Source organism: Trichosurus vulpecula, chromosome 4 (assembly GCF_011100635.1).
Source record: "Trichosurus vulpecula isolate mTriVul1 chromosome 4, mTriVul1.pri, whole genome shotgun sequence".
Taxonomy (NCBI): Eukaryota; Metazoa; Chordata; class Mammalia; order Diprotodontia; family Phalangeridae; genus Trichosurus; species Trichosurus vulpecula.
This window is the reverse complement of record NC_050576.1, coordinates 299,798,600-299,821,681: the sequence shown is the minus strand read 5'-3', so window position 1 is coordinate 299,821,681 and position 23,082 is coordinate 299,798,600. Positions and strand designations below refer to the sequence as shown.

General features: G+C 40.9%; 1 protein-coding gene across 2 annotated transcripts in view; it reads left to right on the top strand.

The window, feature by feature from the left end:
- The first annotated feature begins 536 nt into the window (after positions 1–536).
- FAM117B (family with sequence similarity 117 member B) overlaps positions 537–23,082 on the top strand; it is a 106,616-nt gene continuing 84,070 nt past the window's right edge. For both annotated transcript variants that reach the window (XM_036754159.1, XM_036754158.1), the window contains exon 1: positions 537–1,263. In XM_036754159.1, the coding sequence (XP_036610054.1) occupies positions 633–1,263 (631 nt within the window). In that variant the 5' untranslated portion in view covers positions 537–632. The remainder of the gene's footprint in view (positions 1,264–23,082) is intronic.

The following is a 23,082-nucleotide window of genomic DNA, read 5'->3' as shown; positions in this document are numbered from 1 at the left end:
GCCCGTAATCGGGAGTCACACCGGACCTGTCTTCTCTTTCCAGCCCCTTCCCCACACGCTCCCCCAATCCCGTCCAGTCTCCATGGGACCCCCCCAGCGTGGGCGCCCCCGCACTGGACAAGGGAAGCCACTCAGGGCGCGTGCGTACACACTCACACACATACACATATTCCCGCACTACCAGGCTGGGGGCGGGGCGACGATGGGAGGAGGGAAGAGGAAAAGAGGCGGGTCCAGCCCCTCCTCCCCGCCTCGGAGAACCAACAGGCTGCGAGAGGATGACCCGGTCTCTTTAAGGCCGCGGGACCCTCGGCCCAAGCTACCCCGCGACCAATCGGCGCGGCCTAGGGGCCCCAGCGCGGCTGACGCGGCGCCAATCGGCGGCCGCGGGGGGCGGGGGCAGCTCCGGAGACACTATTGTTGATGAGGAGCGAGGAGCCGCCGCCGCCGCGGGAGCAGCAGCAGCGAGAGCAGCGGCGGCGGCAGGAGCAGCGGGGGCCGCGGCGGCTGCACCGGCGAGGGGCTGCCCGGCCTCCAGCCGCTTGGAAGGGGGCCCGGTCCGCGGCCTCAGGGCCTCGCGGAGCAGCCTCCCCGCCCCCCGTGCTTGCAGCGCGGCCCAGGGAGGGGGCGTCATGTCCCAGCGGGTGAGGCGCAATGGGTCCCCCACGCCCGCCGCCCCCCTCGGCGGAGGCGCGGGTGCCGCGTCCGGCCCCGGCGGCGCCCCCGGGAGTCGCCTGCAGCCCATGAGGGCCACAGTGCCGTTCCAGCTGAAGCAGCAGCAGCAACATGGCAGCCCCACGCGGAGCAGCGGCGGTGGCGGCGGCGGGGGTAACAACAGCGGCGGCGGCGGCGGTTCGGGACCCCCGGGAGGCGGTGGCGGAGGAGGAGGAGGAGGTGGCGGCGTCAACGTCCCGCGCACCTCCTCGCGCAGCACGAGCCCCACGCGCGCCGGCGCCGGCGGGCCCAGCGCTCGCGCCAGCCCCACGGTGGCCACGCAGACGGGCGCGCCCCCGACGTCCACGCGGGGCACCAGCCCCACGCGGGGCGCGAGCGCGCGGGGCAGCCCTCCTCGCTCGCAGCCACCGCCCCCCCAGCCATTCCTGGGTACCGTCTCGTCCCCCTGCTCGTCCCCTATCCATCTTGTGCCGAGCGACACGACCGCGTCCCCCGCTGCGGCCCGGGTCCGACACCCGAGGCGGTCCCCGGAGCAGAGCCGCAGCTCCCCGGAGAGGAGGAGCCCCAGCTCACCGGTCTGCAAGGCGGGTAAGTGCCGGAGGAGGCGCTGCGGGGAGGCGGAGGTGGGGCCGGCGCGCGGGGAAGTCCCCGCGCGGAGCGTGGAGCCTGACCCGGGCGCCCGGCGGCTCGCGCGGCCCTGGCGGTTGGGGGCGGGGTTAGGGCGGCCTCAGTCCTGCTCGTGCTGCTCCGTGGGCGGGGACCACCGGTGGTGACCCCGCCCCTGACCAATCCTAGACGCCTCCCCCCCAAGTTTCTTTTTTTGGGGGGACAATGGGCTCATTGAACTGGAGTCCACCATGTGCGGGTTTCCAAGGAGGGGCATGCCTGTGCCACCAGCTTGCCTTGATTTGTGTTAATAAACTGAGAGGTTTGTCATTCCTATTAGTTCAGTGGTTTATCTCTCTTTGTTAAATATCCTTTCCTTTATAGGGGAAAAAAAAAACAACCCAACAATCCCCCCTTCCCAAATTTATTAAATGAAACAGTTATAATGTGGAGTAAAGAAAGCGTGGTTTGCCCACTGTGGGCTTTGTTTGAGAAATGGTTATGTGCCTCTTGCTGCTTTCGCTTTTTTCTCTCCTCCCAAAAAACCAGTATCAAATTCAGGGAGCTCAAGAGCCCTCCTTCACTGCAAACTTTTGTCCCTGTAGAGCAGAGATTCTTAATCTGGGTTTGTGAACTTGTTTTTTTTTTTTTAAAGTTTCCTAACTGTATTTCAAAAGAGTCAGCTTCCTTTATAATATGTTTTTGCATCTAAAGACATTCTGAGAGAAAGATCAGGATTGCCAAAGAGACTTCATGCCATAAGAAAAGGAAAAGAACTTCTGAGACTCTAGAGAGCTTGAAAGAACTAGTAGAACTAACTTCTGGTTTTATTAGCTAATTATGTCACAGAAGACAAGTGCAGGACTTTTTAATAGTTCTTTTCCTACTAGGATAATTTATATAGTAGAGGAAGATAACGTGTTTTTGTATAAAGATAAAGCATTTAGACATTTGGAGGAGTTTTAAGAAACTGCTTTTCTTAAACCAAGCACAGATAGTTCCAGATTGGTTAGGATGGAAACATCTGCATTCGAAATCACTGTCTAGATGTGTTTGTAGTGATAGGACTGTTTTTGTAATACACAAGCTGTATATCTGAGAATTTGTTACTTGGGCTCATTAATCAGATTCCTCTTTTTAAAAAATTTCGGTGTTCAGAAACATGTTTCCTTCAATTAATACATTACTGTTCCTCAGGGTTGGAAGCTGTGCTTTGAAAAGAACAATAGGCATCGGTGGTAGGTGGTGTAGTATCAGTAGTTGATAGAAATGTACAAAGAACAGAACTTTTGAAGAGACTGGAATGGTAATATCTGGAAAGGACTAGGGTGGACTCTATCATGTGCTTACTTCCCTGTTAGAGTTTAGGGAAAACTGGGAGAGGTGATTTTTAGCTGTTTGTAGCACTGCCTGTATGTTTTTGTTCTCTTAACTTCCAGGGACATCACGTTCAAAATAGACATTTTAATCAATCAGTAAACCTGTGTTAAGAGCCCACTGTGTGCCAGGCATATGTTTAGTGCTCAGTCCCAGCCCTTAAGGAGCTTACATTCTAATGGAGAGACAAAGTGCAAACAAACATGCAAAGCCAGCTAAATAGGAAATAGTCGACAGAAGGAAGGCATTGAAACTAAGAGGAGTTGGGGAAGGCTTCCTGTAGAAGATGGGATTTTAGTTGAGAATTAAAGCAGTCCAGGAAACCCAGTAGGCAGAGATGGGGAGGGGGAGCATTTCAGGCATGAGGGACAGTCAGAGAAAATACCCAGAGCCAAGAGATAGAGTGTCTTGTTGGTGGCAGCCAGGAGGCCAGAGTCACTGGATTGAAGACTATGTGTTGGGGAGGAAGATGTAAGGAGACTGGAAAGGTAGGAGGGGGCTAGAATATGGAGGATTTGGATTGTCAAACAGAACATTTTGTATTTGCTGCTGGAGGCAATGGGGAGCCACTGGAATTTATTGAGAGAGAGAGAGAGAGAAAGAGAGTGAGAGAGAGAGAGTGTGTGTGTGTGTGTGTGTGTGTGTTGGGGGGAAGACAGGGGCAAGGAGATGGCATGATCAAGCTCTGAGTTTTAGGAAAATCACTTGAGTGGCTGAGTGGAATAGGGAGAGATTTGAGGCAGCAGCTTTTACTATAGTCCAGATGTGAGGTGATGAGGGCCTGCATCACAGTGGTGGCAGTGTCAGAGGGGAGAAGGAGGTTTATCTGAGAGATTTTGCAAAGGGAAATCAACAGGCCTTGGCAATGGTTTGTATTTGGTGAGGGGGGTGTGAGAGATAGTGAGGAATCTGGGATGACTCCCAAGTTGCCAGTCTGAGGACTTAGAAGGATGGTGTTGCCCTCCACGGTAATAGAGAAAGTAGGAGGGGAGGGGAGTTTAGGGGGAAATGTAATGAGTTCTGTTTTGGACATAATTAAGTTTAAGATGTCTTCTGTACATCCAGTTCTAGAAAATGTAATGAGTTCTGTTTTGGACATAATTAAGTTTAAGATGTCTTCTGTACATCCAGTTCTAGATGTCTGAAAGGTAGTTGGAGATGGAAGATTGGAGGTCAGCAGAGAGTTTGGAGCAGGATTTGAGAATCATCAACATAGAAATGGTAATTAAGTCCATGGAAGCTGACTGAGATCGCCAAGTGAAGTAATATGGAGGAAAAGAGAAGAGAGGGCCCAGGACAGAGCCCTGAGGGACACCTGTGCTTATAGGGCACACTGCAGGAGGATCCAGCGAAGGAGGAGGAGGAGAAGCAGTCAGATAGGTAGGAGGAAAACCAGCAAAGAGTGATGTCCTGAAAGCCTAGAGAACAGAGAATTGTCAAGGAGGAGAGAGTGATCCACAGCTTCAGAGATGACGAGTAAAATGAGATGAAGAAAAAGCCATTGCATTTGGACTAAGATCATTACTTTGGAGAGAGGAGTTTTGGTGGAATTGTGAGTTTGGATAACAGGTTAAGAGAGAACGTGGAGGCACCTACTGTAGATGGTCTTAGGGAGTTTAACTCCAAAGGGCAGAAGAGATAATAGGACAATAGCACAGGTGGAAGATCAAGTGATGAGGGTTTTTTGCAGAATGGGGGAGAAATGGACATGTTTGTTAAAAGTAGTAAATGAGCCAGTGGAGAGAGCTTGAAAGTAAGTGAAAGAGTGGGGATGACAGAGGGGGCATATCTCTTGGAGGGGATAGATGGAATGGGGTCACTTGAACACAAACAGGAGTTAGTTGGTATCCAGGACTAAGGCCACTTCAGCATGTGAAATGAGGTGAAGGAGGAGAGAGTGGCAGAAGACATCTGAAAAGGGAAGGAGAGGGAACTCACAGTGAATGACCTTATGTATTTTTTGGCAAAATAAGATGCAAGGTTCTCAGCTGAGAGAGTGGGAGGAGGGGGAGCCATGGGAGCTTTGAAGAGAGATGAAAGATTTGGAAGGACAGCTGTAGAGAGTGGGGTAGAGTTGATAAGAGGTATCTATAGCAGGATTGCCTAGGAGCAGTGAAGACCCAGTTGAGTTTATGTAATAAGACCCATTCAGAGCTGGTGCATGATTTTTTCCATCTTCCTTTGCTTTAGTTGCTCATTTGTAGGAACAAAGGTGGAAAATGATCCAAGACTGAGACTTAAGTGGGTGTAATCAGCAATATGATGATATGATGGGGGGGGGGCGGGGGTTCAAGAGAGAAGGACAATGGAGGGTTGAATTGGTTCACCAAAGAGTCAACATGAGGGGAAAGCAGAGAGAATGACTAATCCAGAGGATGTCATCTGAGAGAGAATTGACCCAGTCATTTTCTAAATTTGGGGGAAGATGTTCCAGAACTTTCAAAATGAATGGAGTTGGAGGATGAGAAGATCTGTATTTCAGAATATAATTTGTCTTGGGATGTCTGGGTCATCCCAAAGCCAATTCACAGTGGCAGGGGAGGCATGGAGAAGGTTGGAGCTTCTCCACAATGAAAGGTGTCCAGGGAGTTAAATGCAGCTTGCCTTTGATTGGAAGGGCTCCTCCCATTTCCATTATAAAAAGAGGAGGAGGTCCTTCAACAAAATTTTGTACATCCTTATCTCATTGAGCCCCATACTCCTTTTGTCACCTGACATTTCCTAGCTCCTTACCGTTATAAGATTCTAGATACCTAGAGCTGGGAGGGACTTAGGAGGGTGTTTGTGACTCAGTTAAGATCACATAGGTAGTAAGTACTATGCTGCCCAAAGTCTTTCAGCCTCATTCTATCTCCCCTCTCCTTTCACCCCAGAATAAAAACTCACATTTGCCTAAGCATACACCAGCAGTTACAACTACATGTTCTAGAGTAAACGATCTCCTCACTAATTTACATCAAAGTGAGAATGACTGCCCTTCCCTTGTCAAGTCTTTATTGGCACACTTTTAGGATCTGTGTAGAAATTTTTGCGTACAGGTGACATCACTTGCTTTCTCCCCTAGGAAGAGAAAGGAGGCCCTCTCTGCTCCTTTAATGGCGGGAGAATTTGACTACTGCTCTTTTCCCCCTCTTCTTTCGTTTCCTATTGTCCTCCTCCCAATCTTTGCCCGTAAAAAAAGGATGGTGGTCAGAAAGAGTAAACCCTGTGTTTGTTCTCCTCCAGGGTGAGTTGTAACTCACTGGCTAACTAGGACCCTAGGTCAGATTGTCGGGTGTACTGTCTAAGCTGAAGCTTGCCAGCCCTAAGAAAGTCCTTAGTGCTAATGTTTCCTAGAGTAGCTCTGAACCAAAAGTTTTGCTCCCATTGTAGAAAGCAGGCTGGCAGGAGAGACTTGGATATGGATCTTGTGTGGTGGTAACTTTTTGGAGCCTCAGTTTTATCACCTGTAAAGTGGAGAGGATGATAGTAGTAGCTATTTCACAGGGTGGTTGTGAGGGCCAAATGAGATAAAGTTTGTAAACCTTAGTGTTACGTAAATTTTTATCAGGACCCCCTTTACTTCCTATATTAACTTATGCCTGGGTATTCCAGTGAGACTGGCACTTCTACTGTGAGGACTTGCTGAGCTCTTTTCAGGGTTGCTCATCTATCTTTGGTGTCCATCTGGCACACAACTCTTACTTGTGGCTTCAAGAAGCTGTAGCATTGAAGCAGCCACGCCCCAGGAAAACTGTTTTGGCAGACAGGCTAAACCAGGTTGAGGGTAATTGATGGCCACAAACCTGCTGGTGAGTTAGGGGGGTGTCGACCCCAAAGCATGTGAAGACCCCTTGGTAGGATGGGCAGATGAAAACAGTTTGTTCCAAAGGCCATGAAGGTGGCTGAAATAGGTCATTCATTGCATCTGAGCCCATTGCCAGTTGTCCTGACTTTTGTCTTGCCATTGGACTTTGATGACTGGGAGAGTGAGGCAGATGACTTTGTGCAACTCTGCCTCACTTAAATCCAGTTCATGCATGAGTCAAGACATTACCCTCTGATGTCATCGGTCCTCTTAGAAAACAAATAACAACAATAACTTATGCCTGATTATGATACAGAACAATATTGATTACCATTAAATGTCTCATTTACTTCACTGTGAATTTTATTAAAACACATGCTAACGCATGTCTGTATGTTCTTAGTCTTGCTGCTCAGTTGTATCTCCGTGGGCTCTACTGTAGCCAAACTGTGTTACTCTTTGCTTCTGTCCCCAATAGATGTTGTATTCTCATGACCTTGTACCTTTGCTCATGTTCTTCCCTCTGCCCTAGGATGCTCTACCTTCCCATCATCATCCATCTTGTAAAAACCAACCCAAATGTCATCCCCTCTGGAAAACCTCACCTGGTTCTTTTCCCTAGGCTGGATCTCCTTAGATTTTCCATAGCTCTTTATCTTGATTCTAATGTACTTCTGTCTCTTCTAGCTCCCTGTGTCGTCTTGTCTTGAAAGCAGGAATCATCTTTCCTACACTTTTTATCTCCCACAGCGCCTGTGGCATGATGCTCTACACCAAATGTGTGCTTAATAAATGTTTATATTTCTGTTACATACCATGAGAAAAGCAGCCTGGTATCACACCTCAGGTTGGTTGTCATCTCTCTGCTATGGAATGAGTAGTGTCACCCTGGCCAAGTCATTTGACCTCTTGGTGGGTCCAGGTCTTAGTCTATGACTAAGTTGTAGAGCAGCTTTCAACTTTTGTGTTGGAAGATGCTCCTTAGACTGCTGAAGTCATGGCACTGGTTAAAAGATAGCCACCCATGGTCACATGGTCCAGTCACTCTCAAATACCCAATGGACCTGTGGTCTGTGGGTGCTAGAGCCAGTGGTGTGGATCACAGTTGGCTCGTATCCGCCTGCCCATTTTGTGTACTCGTTGTGTCCTGCCAGTGTGCTGGAGCCTCCCTTATTTTATCCTGACATGATGAGAATACCAAGGGAGCCCTCAGACTGTCCACTGATTATCCCTTGCTTATCTACTTTTTCTGTCATCATCATCATCTCCTAGACAGCCTTTTGATAGCCAGTGCGCACTTAGCTCAGCCTATAGATTTAGACTTTCAGAATGTGTATCTTGGATAGACGGTGCAAATGGACATCAAGTTGGGCCCTGAATTAAGCTGGAGGAAGAGAGCCAGTTGGATTTCCTTCAAGGCATTACAAACTTCCTTTAAGGGGACCCATCCTTCTCCCAGAAACAAAAGCCCATCAGTCTTCTGTTGGGGTTGTATGGCTGCAAGTCATGGAACACTAGTCTCTGAAGACTTTAAACAATTTTTTTTTTACTTATTTATAACTTTTTAAAAAGGCAGGGAGCATTGCTTGTGAGCCTTTTGTCCTTAGTACCTTTTCCTTTAATGCCCTGGTTTTGATATTCTCCTAGGTGTAAAGCCTTTGAGTTCTTTGTATTTTCAAATGTTGCACTGTAAAAAAAAGTAAGGTAATTATTGACTAGGTGATAAAGCCATATTCTCCCTAATGTTCTTCCGTATTCCACGTGGGAGTTTTTGCTTTGGCTGATTTATTATACTTTACAAATGGATTTCCTGGCTAAACTAGAAAAAAAATCTGTATTTTTTGTCTTTACATCACCATCATTTCCAGATATTTAATTTTCCTGTCTCAGGGATTCTTTGTATTAAAGAACAAAAAAGGAAAAGGACATAAATTCAGAAAAAAATTGGAAAAGCTCGCATATCCAAGTCTTACACAGTATCCATACTCATAATCCTTCCATCTTTGTGAACAAGTGTGCTCCATTAGCCTGATGCTTCATTTCTTGTAGAGGTAGATTTTAGAATGAAGGAACCTCAGGTCTTTTCTAGTCTAGAGGTATACACAATAGAGGTTTGACACAATAAATAAAAAAAACGGTACAACATAGATAATGTTAATTTTTTGTTTTCTAAAGCAATATGTTGCCTTGTTTCTGTTTGGGTTTGATATCACTGCTCTACCTTGACAACATTCCTGGCAAGTGGTTATTTAGCACCTTTTTGAAGACTTCCTAAAAAGGAAATCCTCAAGTTGAATACATCTCCTAAACTGGTATATTCAACTTTTATTTTATGTGGTTCTAATTTCTAGAAAGTTTCTTCTTATATTGATTCCAAATCTGTTTCTTAGTATCTTTGCCCTATTGCTTTTAGTAACCCAGAGTTTTTGAAGGCAGTACTATCAGAAGAGGGCAGCAAAGTGGCACGGTGGATAGCACCTCAGCTTCCTGAGTTCAAATCTAGCTTCAGACACTAGCTGTGTGACCCTGGGCAAGTCACTTTACCTTGTTTGCCTCAGTTTTCTCATCTGTAAAATGAGCTGGAGAAGGAAATGGCAAATCATGAATATCTTTGCAAAGAAAACCCCAAATGGGGTCGGGAAGAAGAGTCAGACAGGAGTGAAGAATGACTAAACAGCAAAACCCATCAGAATGCAAACTCTACTAGGTCCTTCCAAGCTTAGAAAGTGTTCTCATCCTGGAACATTCTCCCTTTCCCATGGCCTTCTCCCTCTGGAACATCCTTTTGCCTCTGTGTTACACCTTCTCCCGTTGGAGAACATTTATTTTTGAGGAAGGGCACAGGCCAGTTATCCTTTATTTCTATTCCATTTTTGCTTCTGACTCTCCAGGACCTTTTATATATCGTTCCTCTCATTAGAATATAAGCTCTTCAAGGGCAAGGGATATCTTGTTTTTTTCTTTTAGCTTATATTAGGATTGTTAACAATAGTATCTGGTATGTAAAACCCTTAATAAATGCTTCTTGACTTGCAGACCTTTAAGTATAAGGCCAAGCATTTGCTGTGTGACTCATCCAAAAAAAGAGCTTAAGTTTGATGTTAAGCCACTGAGTGACGTTTAATTTTTTATTGCAAGAACCAAGGAAAATTGTCTGGTAAGGTATGGAGGGATTGAGGGGAATACTTAAACTGATGAAATCATGGATTCCTGAATTAGATCTGGGTTAGGGTGCTGGGTCATAGCTGGAAGGTCCCTTTTATCTAATCCAGTTCTTTCATTTTCCCAATGAAGAAACAGAGGACACTGGGTCAGATTGGACTAGTCGTCAGAACCAGGCTGTGAGGGGCTCAAACTTGAATAATTTGGCTTTGTCTGTTAAACGTATAACTTTAAGAATTCAGAGTTAGACATTTGGACTGTTGTCAGCTTCACACCCTTGACCATGACATTGTTGACAAATAATTTGTACAATTTATATTTTAAGTTGTGGCAAGGATTTATAACACAAATTTTGCATCTGAAAATGAAAATTAGTATCCCTCATTTTTAGTTCCTATTCGGTTATTTTTAGATTAGTGGCCTGTATTTGTAGACTATGAATGATTTACTACCTTTATCTGATAGGTTATGACTTTTGCTTTCATAGGAATGAGCCATTGTTTGGCCTTGTTAATATATTTGAAAAAAATGACAAGGAACTTTATTGTCTTTGCCTCATTCTTTTTAATGGGAATTAATATTCAGATGTAGCAGTGAGAATAGCTTAACTGTGTTTTTTAGAAATCCTGTCCTATATTTTGTTTTGACAAACTCAGTAATAAAAGTTGAGATGGTGTGCCGTAGAGGAAGGGAAGGTGGATTTGGAGCCGTGCAACCTCTGCTTAGGGCCTGTCTTCAACATTCTAGTTCCTGTGTGACTCTGGGCAGCACATTTATCCTTTTTGAACCTATGTTTCCTCTTACTTGTGTTATTTGTGTTTGTTTTGTCAACTTTAAATGGGTGTAATACTGTTTATACTATTTAACTCACTGGGGTATGTGAGGAGTGTTTTTTAAACATGAAAATTACCAAAAAAGTTCACTATTGTTATTAAAGCTGATCCTTTTCAAAATTAAGTGAAATATTAATCAAATATTTTGACTGTGTGCACATATATATATCTATACCATCTATATGGTGGGCATTAGTCTCTCCTTTTTCAATCCATCCTCTAACCAGCCACCCAAATAATCTGCCTAAGGCACAAGTCTTCCCACATCCCTCCATTGTTGTAAAACTTACCAGCTCTCTTGTTTCCGCTAGGATTAAATGCAAGTTGCTTAGCCTGAAATTTAAGGATTCTGCAGTCTGGCTCCATCCTACATTTCAGACCTTATTTCACCTTAATAGTCTTTGTTCTTTGGCCCTGTTAAGCTCCATTTCCTTTCCTGCTTTATGTGTTTCCATATCTATGACATATATGTAGGATGAAAGTTTCTTAATATGGTGGCCATAGACTCCCAAAGAGGGACTTTTCAGGGGACTTGTGATCTTGAATGGGGAAAAAAATTACTCTTCAATTTTCACCAACCTTTAACAGAAATTTAGTATTTCACTGCTTTCGATTATGAATTAACAACAACAAAACAGTGAGAAACCTTGCTATGGAGGCATAGGTGATCAAATATTGGGCTTAGAGTTTGGAAGACCTGAATTTAAATCCTGCATGTGTCACACTAGCTGAGGGATCTTGAAGGAACATCATTTAAACTCTGGTTGACAGAGACAACTCACTAGGATTTAGCTACTAAGTCCTGGACTGAAAAATCGAGGAAATTCCAAATCTTGTTTTAATCTTCTCAAATTGCCTTGTCCTTCCTTTTGTACATCTTATATCCTCTCAGCAAGCTTCTTTGGGATCTTTAGTTCCTGGGGGCCTATGATGGGTATCAAATGCCTGAGGCACTGCCCTGCTCTTCAGATGCTTAGATCTATTTGGGGAGAAAAGCCAGCATAATAGAGAGTAGAAGGTAGACAGTGCATGGCAAATGCTAGGGAATTGGAGAAGATAGGAGTTGAAAAACCTATGAAAGAATGAAAAAAAAAAACCACATTCAGAGCTGGCTTTAAAGGACAGGGAGGGAGGGAATGAGGGACAAAAGGTGTGAAATGTCTTGTTGGGACAGGGGTGTGTGCCCACTATGACTGTGGCTTGTTCTGCAGGTGACGGTGAAGCACAAGCCTGGACAGGGCCTCAAATGGAAACCTAAGCCTAATGACATTGAATTTTAGCCTGTAGATAGTTGGGAACTACTGAAGTTTTTTTGAGTCAAGGGATGTTAGGAAGACAAGTATTTTAAAACTGATCTGGTAATGGTTTGCTAGATGGATCAAAGGGTAGAGGGACTGGGATGCCAGGAAATCACATAGCAAAGTTATTGTAATAATGTAAGCTTAAAGTGATAAGGTCCTGAGCTAGAATGGTAGTATTGGAATGGAAAGGAGAAGGGATTGATTTGAGAGATAGAGCAAAAGAAGACATTAAAGGTTTGTTAACTTGCTGGGTATGGGAGATAAGAGGGAGGTTTCAAGCCTGACTGAGAGAATAGGTACTCATGTAGAAACTACTTTTCAGTGGCAGAGTATGCTTTTATGTCTTGGGAAGACATAGTAGTAGACTTGGTAGAAAATCATGTCCTTGTTTGTAAATCCAGTCTCATTTAACTGTGATAGGTGGGGCCTATGATTTTTGAATTGAGGAAGTTTCTGAAAAATCCCAAATAATCTTTATAGACTTCTGGAAGCCAAGATGGCAGAGTAAGCAGTAAATCACTGTAACTCTCCCATATTCTTCTCCAAACAACCATAAGACAGCGCCCCCAAACAAATCCTGAAACTGTAGAACCAGCAAAAAGATGGGATGAAACAATCTTTTAGGCCACAAAACTTGGAAATCGGCAATAAAGGTCCATCTCATTGGGATAAAAGGGGAGCTCATTCCAGCAAGTATGTGTTCAGAAGCAGGACATGAACAGGTCTGCCTGACTCTAGGGCTAATTCTGTGCCCGTTATGCCACAATGCTTCTGTGTTTGTCCTCTAGATTGTCCCTCCTTTCAGCATCTTGCAGTGCATCGACAATCTTCTATGCACACTCAGTGATAATAATGGTAACATGCTTGCTTTGCCCTGATCTTGTTTGAAAGGCCTCAAACATTTCTGTTAAAGGCAGTGCTAACACTTTATTTTATGTACTGTTTACTAGATTAAGGAAAGATACTAATTTATTCCTATACTTTCTAGGGATTTTAGCATAAATGGTGTCATATTTGTTGAACACTTGATTGTTATATGATCCTTTGATTTGAATTATTTTTACCTTTTTGTTTATCTTTTGTCTTTATGGTTTTTCTAATAATAAATAAACCCTGTGGCCCTGGACTAATCTTTTTAATATATTGTAACCTTCACTAATATTCTTTTTACACTGATATTCGTCAAGGATAATTGTAGTTTTCTTTCTCTGCTTTTTTTTCCTCTGGTTTAGGTGTCACTACCATATTTTTCTCAAAGAGAGTATGGCAAGATTAATTTTTCCCCTATTTTTGCAGATAATTTATTTCCCATTGGAATTAATCGTTTGGTAGAATTTACTTGTAAATTCATTTGGTCTTGGGCTTTTTTCCCTTTATGACATGTTTAATTTCTCGTCTAAGATTGTTAGTTAAATTTTTTCTTGTTCCTTAAATCCGGGTATGTATTTGTAAATATTCTTCCTTTTAAGTTCTTAGTTCTCTTGGTATGTAATTGAGCAAAAATAGTTTCTAATTATTTCCTTTATTTTCTCTTCCTTTGTTGTGAATTCCCCTTTTCCCTTTTTTATTTTAGCAATTTAGGTTGCCTCTATTTAAAAAAATCAGATTAGCTAATAATCTTTTATCTGTTTTCATTTAAAAAGACAAGTTCCTGGTTATATTTGTCAGCCCTCCTCCCCTTAAAATTTTTTTATTTCTCTAGGAAGTGATCTTTCTAAAGCACAGACCTGATTGTGTCAATCCCTCTTCTTCCCTCCCTCCCTGTAACTTCAATGGCTCTCTATTTACCTCCAGGATCATGTATTAAGGCCTCTGTTTGGCTTTTATAATCCTTCATTACCTGGCTTCTTCCAACCTTTTTAGTCTTCATATGTTATTTCCCTCCATGTACTCTCTAATCCAGTGACCCTGACCTCCTTGCTGTTCTTCACAGAACATACTTCCATCTCCTGAATACTCACTGTCCGTCATGCCTGGAATTCTTTCTTCCCTTTTTACCTCCTTGGATATTTTCAATTCTTACCTCAAAACTCACCATTTCAAAATTTGTTTACTTGTCCCCTTACTTCTAGTACCTTCCTTCTGAGATGATCTCCAATATATCCTTTCTATATATTGTTTGTATATAATTGTTTTGCATGTTGTCTTTCACGTTAGACTGAGATTCTTGAGATCAGAACTTTTTTTCTTCGTTAATTTATTCTTTTTCTTTTTTTGTTGACAAAATTTCTCTCAAGGATTGCTTTGGTTTTATCACAGAAGTTTTGCTATGTTGCTCATTGTTGTAATCTTTGAATGAATTTTATAGCATTAAATTATTTAATTTCTGTTTAGATTTGAATATTTTCTTGAAATGTTTCTCGTTGATTATGGTTTTTAGTGCTTTGTGGTTATTAAATAATATATTTAATATTTCTACTTTTCTACATCTGAGTTTTTTATTTCCTAGCACATGATTTTTTGTTTGTTTTTTAAAGATGCTACGTATAGTTGATAAATATGTATATTCTTTTATGCTCTCATTCAGTAACCATCAAAGATCTATCATATCTAACTTTGATAAAACAAAATCTTGAATAGCCCTTATTTTTTTGTTAGATTTTTTTAGGTCTAAAAAGTGTTATGCTGATTTCCCCACCTGTTATAATTTTGCTGTTTATTTCTTTCAGTTTAGTTAGATTTGTCTTTAGATACTGTACTTTATGGTGAATTTGTTAAATATTAATGGTTTTGCCCTCTGATAGCTTTAAGAATAATAGTTTTCCTCTTCATTTCTTTTTAACCATGTGTATTTTTACTGTTGTCTGACATGATCACCACTATGCTTTTTTTCAAATTGCCTGAGGAACAATAAATTCTCCTTTTATTGTGATTGTTGTGTGAGTCTTTGTTTCAAGTACTTTTTTGTATAAAAAGCATATTATTGGATTCTGCTTTATAATCCATTCAGCTGCACTATTCCATGGGTCTCTTTGTCTCATTTAAGTTGTTAATTGTGTTTTTCCCTTTATCATAACCTCTTAGAGTTTTTTCTTTCTTTTCCTCCTGTTCTCTTTTACAAAGAAAAAGAAGGTGGGAAAAGATAGGGAGTGGAATCAGTACTAGTGATCTATAATTAGAGTGGCCTGATTTTACTTCTCTTTTCTTCTTTGTTCCTAGCAGACCCAGATGTCTTTTTTTTTTTTAACTTTCTTTTTCACCTTTTAATCCGTCCTTTATGATCTGCCCTCTATAGTTGAAGTTTGTTTTGCCTTCAGTATTCCCTCCTCAACTGTCTTCCCTGTTAAATCTCCTCTATCTCTGCATATTGTCTACACCAAACTGTATGTTGGACCATTTTTTTGCACAGTTCTTTTAAGAATGAATTTCATGAACTATGTTTCTCTATTCCCATATCAACGTTATTCTTTAAGCATGCTTCAGTTATGAGAAATAGCAAGCATCTCTTTTTCCTCATACCTTTTTTAGTGTATCCATTTCCCCCATTTTTTTCTTTCCTCATTTACAACCAACACTTTTCATTATTCCCTCTAACCCTTGAAGAAAATGGAGTTTTAAAGAGACAGTTGTCTTATCTCCTTTTAGAATATAAACATGTGATCTTTATTTAGTCATTTGGAATTGTCTGTGTATTGCTGAGAAAAGCTAAGTCACTCACAGTTGATCATTGTACAGTATTGCTTTTATTGTGTATGATATTTTCCTGGTTCTGCTCACTTCACTTTGTATTAGTTCATAAAAGTCTTTTTAGGTTCTTCTGAAAATATCCTGCTCATCATTTCTTATAGCACAGTAATATTCCATCACAACCAAATATACCACAACTTATTCAACCACTCCCCAATTGATGGACATCCTCTCAATTTCCAATTCTTAGCCACCACAAAAGGAGCTGCTATAAATATTTTTGTACGTTTAGATCCTTTTCTTTTTCCTTTCCTCTCTTTGGGATATAGACCTAGTAGTAGTATTGGTGGATCAAAGGGTATATATAGTTCCATTTTTATTAAATGTCCATTTTTATGCTCAATTGTAGATTATTATTAATTGTAATCCTAGCTCCTTTGCCTTCTGGAATATCATATTCCAAGCCCTCTGATCTGTAATGTGAAAGCTGCTTAGTCTTATGTGATCCTGACTGTGGCTCCACAATATCTTCTCCCTTGACTTGGGAATTCTGGAGTTTGGTTATAATATTTCTGGGAGTCTTCATTTTGGGATCTCTTTTAGGAAACAATCAGTGGATTCTTTCAATTTCTATTTTACCTTCTGGTTCTAAGATACCAGGGCGGTTTTCCTTGATAATTTCTTGAAAGGTGATATTTATACGCTTCCCCCTCTTTTTTATCATCGCTTTCAGGTAGACCAATGATTCTTAAATTATCTCTCCATTTGGTTTCCAGGTCAGTTTTTCCCATGGGATATTTTGCATTTGATTTTTTCCATTCTTTTGACTTTGTGTTATTGTTTCTTGATTGCCCAATTTAATTTTTATGATTTTCTTCAGTGAGCTTTTTTTACCTCCTTTTCCATTTGGCCAATTCTGTTTTTTTTAAGGAGTTCTTTTCTTCAGTGAATTTTTATACCTCTTTTTCCACTTAAAGCACCATAGAATTATTACATTCATATAATATTACGTTCATGTAACAATTTATTCAGTGAGTCCTCAATAGGTAAGCACCTCATTCCTTGCCTGCCCTTTGCCGCTTTAAAAGAGCTACTTTTCTACATGTGGGTCCTTCTTTCTTTCCTATCTTTCAAGCATCCATATAGCAATGGTATTGTGGGTCAGAAGATATATTCAGTTTAGTAACTTTTTGGTCACGGTTCCAAATTGCTTTCCAGAATGGCTATACAAATTCATGTCTCTACCAAAAGTTTAGCAAAGAATTTGACCAGCTCTTTCATAGAATCATAGATTTAGAGCTGGAAGGGGGAACTTCAGAGGCTGTCTAGCACAATCCCTTTCATTTTACAGATGAGAAAAGAGGGGTCCAGAAAAGTTACATGATGTGTCCAGTGTCACATTGTCCTTGTGGACAAGATGGAGAGTCTTGAACTAGATCTGTTCTACAGTTAGATATAGTCAGAATGATCAGAACTGGTTAGTGATTGGATCCAGTAAGTCATTAATGGTTTGATATCAGATTAGAAGATTATCATCAGTGGAGTGCCTCAAGGATCTCTGCTTTCCCCTGTGCTGTTTAACATGGATTTAGATAGAAGTCTAAATGGCATCTTTATTAAATGTGAAGATGACATAAAACCTGACGCAATGGATGGTAGGGTCAGGATCCAAAAATATTTTGACGGTCCAGAACATTGAATAGATTCTCTAAGAAGACAAAACTGAGTGAAAAATCTTTGGTTTTTATTCAAGAAGTCAACTTCACATGTAGAAGATGGACGGTTATAATGGCCAGACAGTGGTTCATCTGAAAAAGATCTGAGAATTAACTGTAAGCTCACTGTGAGTCAAGAGTGTGGTGCAGTAACCAGTGAAACTAATGTATTTATAGGCTTCATTGTTCTATGCCCTGGTCAGATCAAATTTGGAGTCTTGTCATTGGTTATCAGCACCATATTTTAGGAAGAACATTGATTAACTATACAGGTGGGTGATCAGCCTAATAAAGGGGCTTGGAGAACGTGTTATGAGGATAGGTTGAAAGAACTGAGGCTTTTGAACCTGAAGGAAAGAAGACTTAGGGATGGGGAGGGGCATATCTTAAAGTATTTGAAGGACTATCAGACTGTCTGGTGGAGAGGGATTAGATTTTAGATTTATTTGATTTGGTCCCAGGAGGCAGAACAAAGAGCAATGTGTGGAAATTGCAAAGAATGAATAATTGATGAATGCTGAAGCATTTATTAAGCAGTTGTATGCTAAGCACTAGGGATACAAATATATAAACAAGCAAAATAGTCCTTGCCCTCTTCAAGCTTACATTTGAATGGGAGAAGACAATATAATGGGAAGCCCAAAGTGTAACGGGGACAGGGTAGTGAAATGGTTTGGAAATGATCTTGTTCTGAGTAAGATTACATGAAAGGTCAGCCATCAGAATCCTTGGGCAAAGTTCAGGTGGTTCCGAAGGGAAGGGGGTTGAGGATATGATAAAAAGTTTGAAGGCAATTGAACTGTCCCAGAGTGGATTGGGCTACCCTCAGAGGCTTTGGTTTGCTTCACTTGCGTTCTTCAAGCAAAAAACAGAATGATTGTTTTGCAGGGATGTAAAGTTTGGTATGGGCCTAGATGCCCTGGTCCTTTCCAACTCTTGAGGTTTTGTGAATTTAACTTAGTTAATTAGTATGTTACTTCTCAATATATTAAAAACAATTATAAACTTTATTCGTAGCAATCAGCCTATTCATTTAGTTTCAATCTGAAAAATGTCATAATTTTTCAGTTGTGCCCTCTTTGTCCTTCAGGATTTCCTGTTTGCTCATTCATTCCCATTCAAATTACCTTTTTTGAGCACCATTTGTATTTTTTTCTGCTCTGGTTCTGCTTTTTTGCTTTGCATTATTTCTTAATGGTTTTCTATATTTCTTCACATTCTTCATATTTGTCTGTCTTGCCTAATAGGATTCCATCATGTTAATGTTTCAGTTTTTTCACTCATTTCCCTTTTGTTAGATGCTTAAATTTTTATTTTTGCAGCTATGGTTAACTTACTACATGTTGCCAGATTACTCTCTAAAAAGAGTTGTACTCATTTCCAGTTCCATCAGCCATGAATGAATATGTTTTTCCACCCCCTGGGAATGTGTGCACATTCATCTTGGGTCCTTTTTGTTTTTTTTTTTTTTTAATTGAGTATTAAGAATTGCTGCTTTCTCCTTTGAAAATTAGATATTTGTGTACATTGACTCAGATTTCTTATTGCGTGGTTAGCGTTGCCCTGTACTTTAGGTTACATTTAGTTCAGATAGATAGATAATACATTTATTAAGTGCTTGTTGTATGATACCAGTCTTCTGCCTTTGAGGGAAGGGGAGAAAATGCCCATTGAACCCGGTCTCCTTCTGGAAGAGAAACATCACTTTCCTCAGCTCCAGGACTCTTTCTTGAGACAAGATTCCTACGGACAGTGAAAATCTGTCTAGACATTACTTAATCATTAACATATCCCCCCTTGCTCATACTCTACCCGTTGCAGTGATTCTAAATCTCCTAGTGGTAGTCATCATTCAAAGGCCTTTTTTCATCCTCACTGCCTGATCCCTTATTTATTCCCATTCCTCTCAAATTAACTCCCCCAGTGTCCCAGTCTGTAATATGGTACTCATTATACAAGATACATTTCTACATTAGCTATGTTGCCCCTCCCCCCCCCCAAGAGAAAGAAAAATAAAGTGAAAAAAATATGCTTCAATCTGCAGTTAGTTCATCAATTCTTTCTCTAGAGAAATAACATTTTTTGTCATGAGTCCTTTGGAATTGTTTTGAATCATTGTACTGATTAGAGCAGCTAAGTCTTTTATAGGTGATCTCATTACAGTATTGCTGTTACTGTGTACAGTTCTGCTCATTTCACTTTGCATCAGTTTATATAGGTCTGCCAGGTTTTTCCAAAAGCAACCTGCTCATCATTTCTTAAAGCACAGTAGAATTCCATCACAACCACATACCACAACTTATTCAGCCATTCCTCCATTGATGGACATCTTAATTTCCAATTCTTTGCCACCACAAGAAAGTTTCTGTAAATATTTTTGTACACATAGGTCCTTTTTCTTTTCCTTTGATCCATATGGGGCACAGACCTAGTAGTGTTGTTGCTGGATCAGAGGGTATACAGATTGATAGCCCTTTGGTCATAGTTCAAAATTGTTCTCCAGAATGGTTGGATCAGTTCACAACTTTCCATATCCCTTCCAACATTTGTCATCTTCCTTTTCTGTCATCTTAGTTAAACTGATAGGAGTGAGGTGATAGAGAAACTTGCTGTAAAATTTCCCCCCAATTTCCTGCCTTTGTTCCTTCTAGTTTTGGCTGCATTGGTTTTCTTTGTGTAAAATTTCTAAAATTTCGTATAATTACAATTAACCATTTTACCTATCTCTTGGTCATAAACTTCCCTTATCCATAGATCTAACAGGTAAAGTTTTCCATCCTTCCTTAATTTGCTTATTTTGGTATACTTTGTGAAATGTTGGTCTGTTTGTAGTTTCTGCCAGACTGGTTTCCAGTGTTACCAGCAATTTTTGTCAAATAATGAGCTTCGAGGCTTGAATCTTTGGGTTTTTCAAACCATGATCATTTACTACCCTACATTACATGCCAAGGGGGCAGTTAAGTGGTTAGAGAGATCAGGAAGACTTGTTTTTCTGAGTTCAAATTTGGCCTCTTTGTCATAAAATTTGAAATCTGGTACTCCTAGGCTACCTTGTACCTTATTTTAATGTTATTGCTTTTTACTTGGCTTTTTCCATGTTGTTCTTCACTTCTGTGTATTCGCGTTCCAAGGTGATTGATCAGCGGATTCAAGTTTTTCTATTCTGCCAGTTATTTGTGCTGTGCAGGCAATAAATTCTTCTCATATTTCTCTTTTCAACCATTAAGGAATAGTGGGCTGTGTGGTTCCATGCTGTCCTCGATCCATTGCAGCCTCAGCCTCATTAGATATTTTTAATCATTTTCCTTTGCTTTGCAATATTTTTTTCATAGATGTCTGCAATCCTTTGCTAGATCTGGAGGCTGTATTTCCTGGTGCTGTTAATGTCTTCTCTCTTGATTATCTACATACGCTCAAGGTCTTTTGATTTTTTTTTTCTCCTGAGATCTTTGGTAGTTTCAGTCTTTCCCCCCTTATTTTCCCCATACTCCCTTTCTGATTTCCTCCCATCTAATGTTTGTTTCCTAGGAGGCTGGGTCAGTCTCAGTGTCTGAGCCCTCCTCCCAACCAGCCAAGGTTTCTCTGCCCCAACTCACCTCTGGGCGGACCAAACTGACCCCCAGCTAGATGGCGATGTTCTTTCCCTCAGACTTCCTGGAGTGCTGCATTACTACCCCCCCCCCTCCCGCCCCATGCCATCCCCAGTGTCCTCCCAAGTTTCCCCTGTTCTCTGCTCTGCTGATGTAGAATACTGCCACACAGCTATTGCAGCCTGAGCAGATTTCTCCCATGGCACTGGGAGAGTGGGGAGGGTGTGGTTAGGGTGTGGAGTTGAATGTTGTTGGGAGCCCATCTGTCAGCTTGTGTAGCCCTGGTGGGCGCTGGGGAAGGGAGTGCTCTGTGAGTGTTGCTCGTGCATGGAGCTTTTATCCTGATTGGATTTTTGGGCTCTTAGACCATGGAGAGAGCTAAAGTTGCTTTATCCCTTGCACATTATTTCTATTTTGGAGGGGTTTCAGAGGTGATGAGGACTGGAGAAAATGTCTAATATGCTGTCATATGATCTGGGAGTTGGGATACTGTTTTACAATCATTCCTATCAACAGTCATGACAGAATAGTGTCCTAGCACCTGCTTAGTGAGTTCATGATCTGTCCAATTATGCACTTGAACAATGGCATGTGATTAGAGATCTGATCGTAATTTAGTGTAATATAAAATTGTTCCTGTTAAAAAGTCTTAATAGCTTAAGCTGTCACTCAGCTTCTCATTTGCTCTTGTATATGTACATTTTAAGTTTGGTGTAATCAGTATGTACATACTGTTTTGTTTGCTTTTTTCCATTCAGGTTGTTTCATAAACATTTTCTCATGTGTCGACACAGTCCATAGTTGTCATTCTAGTAACATTATTGTAATTTTTATTACTACTACTTATATTTATTATCTACTCTTATGGTTTAATTGGTTTAGGAAATTTCTTGGTATGGAAGTTCCCTTCACTAAGTGCATACTGGCAACTTAGCTGGAACTTATTGTCATGGAATTCTGGGGATACTAACAGGTTAGGTGACTTGCCTTGGTCATACTGGGCCAGAGGCTAGATTTGAACCAGGTAAATCTTCCTAACTTTATAGTTCTTCCTTTGTCCACTGTACCATGTTGCTTCTCTTTATCCTTGCTCATATTCATGTTTTCTACAGTACAACATTATTTTATTACATTCATGCACCATAGTTTGTTTAGCCATTCCCCAGCTGGTGAACATCCACTGCTAATCATTCCTTGCCATTCCAAAAATTGCTGCTATGACTATTTTGATTTATATAGGAATCATGTTTTTTAGCTCCTTGGAATATATGCTGATCAGTAGACTCTGAGTCAAAGGCTGATGGACATTTAAGTCACTTTGTTAGCATAATTCCAAATTACTTTCCAAAATGATTGCTCTAACTCACAGTTGGATTGACAGTGTATTAGTGTGCTTCTCTTTCCACAGTCCTTCCCTCATTTACCATTATCATCTTTTGTTTTCTTTGCCCACTTGCTGAACATTAGACAAAATGTTGTTGTATTGATTTACCTTTAATTTATTGTCATAGGAGCATTCTTTCCTGTGGTTAACTAATAGTTTGCAGTTTTTCTTTGAGATCCATTTATTTTTTCATATTCTTTGACCACTTACCTTTTAGGAAATCTTCCTAAAACACAGGTATGATAATGTCCCATATATCCCACTCCCTGCCCTGCCCCAGTAAAGTCTAGCAGCTTAGGATCAAATATAAAGCACTCTTTTCACAGCCTGATCCCTTTTTACATCTGGTATTCTTATGCTTGACTCCCTTCCATGCATTTTTCCAAACCAGTGTTATTGACCTTCTTATTGCTGGTTTTTGTATATGGCACTCCACTTTACCTCAATGTCTAGCATGTACATTGAAGTCACTTAGAATTTAATTTCCAGTTTTGTGTTATTAAAAATGGATTTGGTACAGATAAGGCTTTTTTAAAAAATTTTTTTTGCCTTTTAAATAAACCTTTCAGTGGTATGGTGATAATTTATATTTGCAGTTATTTCTAACCTGTGGCTTGAGGCTTGAGACTTTAGAGTTGCAGGGTATTTGAGAATTCATGTATGCACCAAACATTGCAATTTTGATCCTTAGTTGGTGCCAACAAAATACATACTCAAAATAGATATCAGACATGTCTGTAAACTGAATGCTTGTCTCAAACAAGCATTAATGTTTTTCAAATTTCTCTAGATGCAATTAAGGTAAGTAGTAATTCATTTAAAAGCCTTACTGAATTCATGGTACCTTATCATCATTATGTATTTTCTTGATCAGTATTGTTATTGATGATGATAATTACTAGCATGTGAGAGTGTAAGTCTTTAATATGGATGATTGTGAATTTTTGAATATGAAAAAGGGTCATTATGCTTAAAAATTGAGAAACACGAAGTACTTTTATGTTTTAGGAGCAGGCCCAGCCCCC